The sequence below is a fragment of the Propithecus coquereli genome, unplaced genomic scaffold, assembly GCF_000956105.1.
Source record: "Propithecus coquereli isolate 6110/MARCELLA unplaced genomic scaffold, Pcoq_1.0 Scaffold96, whole genome shotgun sequence".
NCBI classification, from domain to species: domain Eukaryota; kingdom Metazoa; phylum Chordata; class Mammalia; order Primates; family Indriidae; genus Propithecus; species Propithecus coquereli.
The window spans coordinates 448,671-451,112 of NW_012155951.1; the positions used below are offsets into that span (position 1 = coordinate 448,671).

The 2,442-nt window shown below is 40.7% G+C and overlaps 1 protein-coding gene across 1 annotated transcript in view; it reads left to right on the forward strand.

The window, feature by feature from the left end:
- LOC105827054 (cationic trypsin-like) overlaps nt 1-2,442 on the forward strand; it is a 21,764-nt gene that overhangs the window by 1,505 nt on the left and 17,817 nt on the right. Inside the window, exons 2-4 of the mRNA XM_012665081.1 lie at nt 544-700; nt 1,483-1,736; nt 2,298-2,434. Of these exons, the coding sequence (XP_012520535.1) occupies nt 544-700; nt 1,483-1,736; nt 2,298-2,434 (548 nt within the window). The remainder of the gene's footprint in view (nt 1-543; nt 701-1,482; nt 1,737-2,297; nt 2,435-2,442) is intronic.

Here is a 2,442-nt window from a genome sequence, read left to right on the forward strand (position 1 = left end):
GATCGTAACAGGCAAAGATATCTTAATTCTCATAAATAAAAGCTATGAGTTGTGTTTTACAACACCTTTGCCAATGAAATCTCTCTGGTATAAAGCAACATGACATTCATTCATGAAAAAAAAAATAGAGAAATGACTAATTCTTCTTTTATACTACTAAATTTTATACTACTAAAATTTAATACTAAATTTTCCCAAATTGGGCAGGTATAAATTCAATACATGTGTCTATACACATGGAAACTTCTTTCCTAATATTGTTTTAAAATATTTGAACAAATGGGTCCATGTAATATAATCACAGACTTCTGAAAATACAGGAAATCTTGATAAGTCAGTAGGCCAGATTTCATAGTACCAAATACATTGATGAATGTTCAAAAGAAAATCACAATACACTGACAGCCTGGAGAGGGAAATCTTACAATGTTCTGTAAAGCAGTTTAATAAAAAATTTCAGCTAGAACCAAGGACAGAAATTGGTGGGGTAGAAATTCCAAAATGGATCTGATTAACAGATAGTTTCCAACTTTTCCCTGTCAGTCACTTTCCCCATTAATGATGACAAGATCGTCAGGGGCTACACCTGTGAGGAGAATTCTGTCCCCTATCAGGTGTCCCTGAACTCTGGCTACCACTTCTGCTGCGGCTCCCTCATCAACGACGAGTGGGTGGTATCCGCGGCTCATTGCTACGAACTGTAAGTGACCAATGCTCACTTTCCTATGCTGTAAGATCAATTTATCCTCTAACCCCGTCAAAGACAATCAGAGTGAAATATGGACATAAGCTTGAGGGGTGAGACATTCAGCTCTTAAGAGACACTTTATTCTCTCAAGCATTGTATGATGTACCAAGGGACTTTTGCATGGAGAGGTACCCTTTAGAGTTCCCTGATGTCTTCCCAAATGGTGGCACTGAAGGCATGGAAGGGAAATAGTAAGTGGTGAAGTATCTGGAGACTTAGTTTAAGAGATGAATTAGAACACAGTCCTAATCATTGTATCTCAGCCAGAAAAAATGGCATATGGAGGTAATAAAACACACAAAATTTCCTATGCAATACAAAAAATAAGCATGATTCATTTTTCTCTTAATACTCTGCCAAATCTCTGACTCCTGCCTCACCTCCCTGTGATAATTGGTGATCCCAACCAGTGGAAAATTACAGGAGCTGATCAATCTCCACTAATTCCTTTTTTATCTGCTACTGCTTCATTGGGGTCACTGGGGTCCATTCCTATTCCTTACTATTGTAACAAGACGGCAGGCTGGGTCTGTACTTTCAGGAACATTTCCCTAAGGAATACCCTAACCTGCACCACGTGTGACAGTGCACAATGGTACCTTAAATGCACAATTACCTGTGAGAGTGAATGCTTGAAGAGGATGGTGTCTGTGTTTATGCTCATACTTTGGGGGTCGGGGAAATGGAAGGACCTCAAGTTGGACACTCAGGGAAATTTTAATATTTTAATTTAGCCGAATCCAGGTGCGTCTGGGAGAACACAATATTGATGTCACTGAGGGCAATGAGCAATTCATTAATGCAGCCAAGATCATCGTCCACCCTGAATACAATGAAGGGACCATTGATAATGACATTATGCTAATTAAGCTGAGCTCACCCGCCAAGATCAACTCTCAAGTGTCCACGATTTCTCTGCCAAGATCCTGTGCAGCTGTTGGTACTGAGTGCCTTATCTCTGGCTGGGGCAACACCCTGAGCTTTGGCGGTAAGTGTCAGCTGGAACAGAAGTACCACGTCTGAGGATCCGAGACGTGAAAGGCATGTTGAGGGTCAGTTAGTCTAAATTTTCACTCAAGGTATGGTTCCCAGAGGATAGCTTTTAGATATATAGAGTCTTAGAACACATGATTGAAAAGGGGAAGATACCCTTTCTGGGACCATGCAAAAGATACAATAAAAATGATCTATTACAAAGATGTCAAGTTATTTTACTGAAGTATAACTAGTGATGTGCAGAGAACTCGAAACTGAGGAGTAAACAGAACAGAGGCTAAGGGATTTGGCACTGCCGGAAGCATATAGACACTTGACACATAATCTTTAGATTTAAGATTTGTGGTCACTGATGCTAGTGTGAGAGAAAGAACAACTCATTGACAAGAACTATTTGGAAAATCTTCCAGAAAAAAGGTTGTTTTCCCAACCTAGAAGTCATTGGCAAATTGAGAGAAAGAGTGGGAGAATGGGAAAGAAGAGAGAGATATTAAGAAATGAATTTCCAGGAACCCTGTTGGTAATCTTCCATTTGCATTCTTGCATTCAACAGTCAGCTACCCTGATGTACTGCAGTGTCTGGAGGCTCCCATCCTCTCTGACACCACCTGCCACAACGCCTACCCAGGCCAGATTACTAGCAATATGTTCTGCCTGGGCTTCCTGGAGGGTGGAAAGGACTCTTGCCAGGTTAGTGT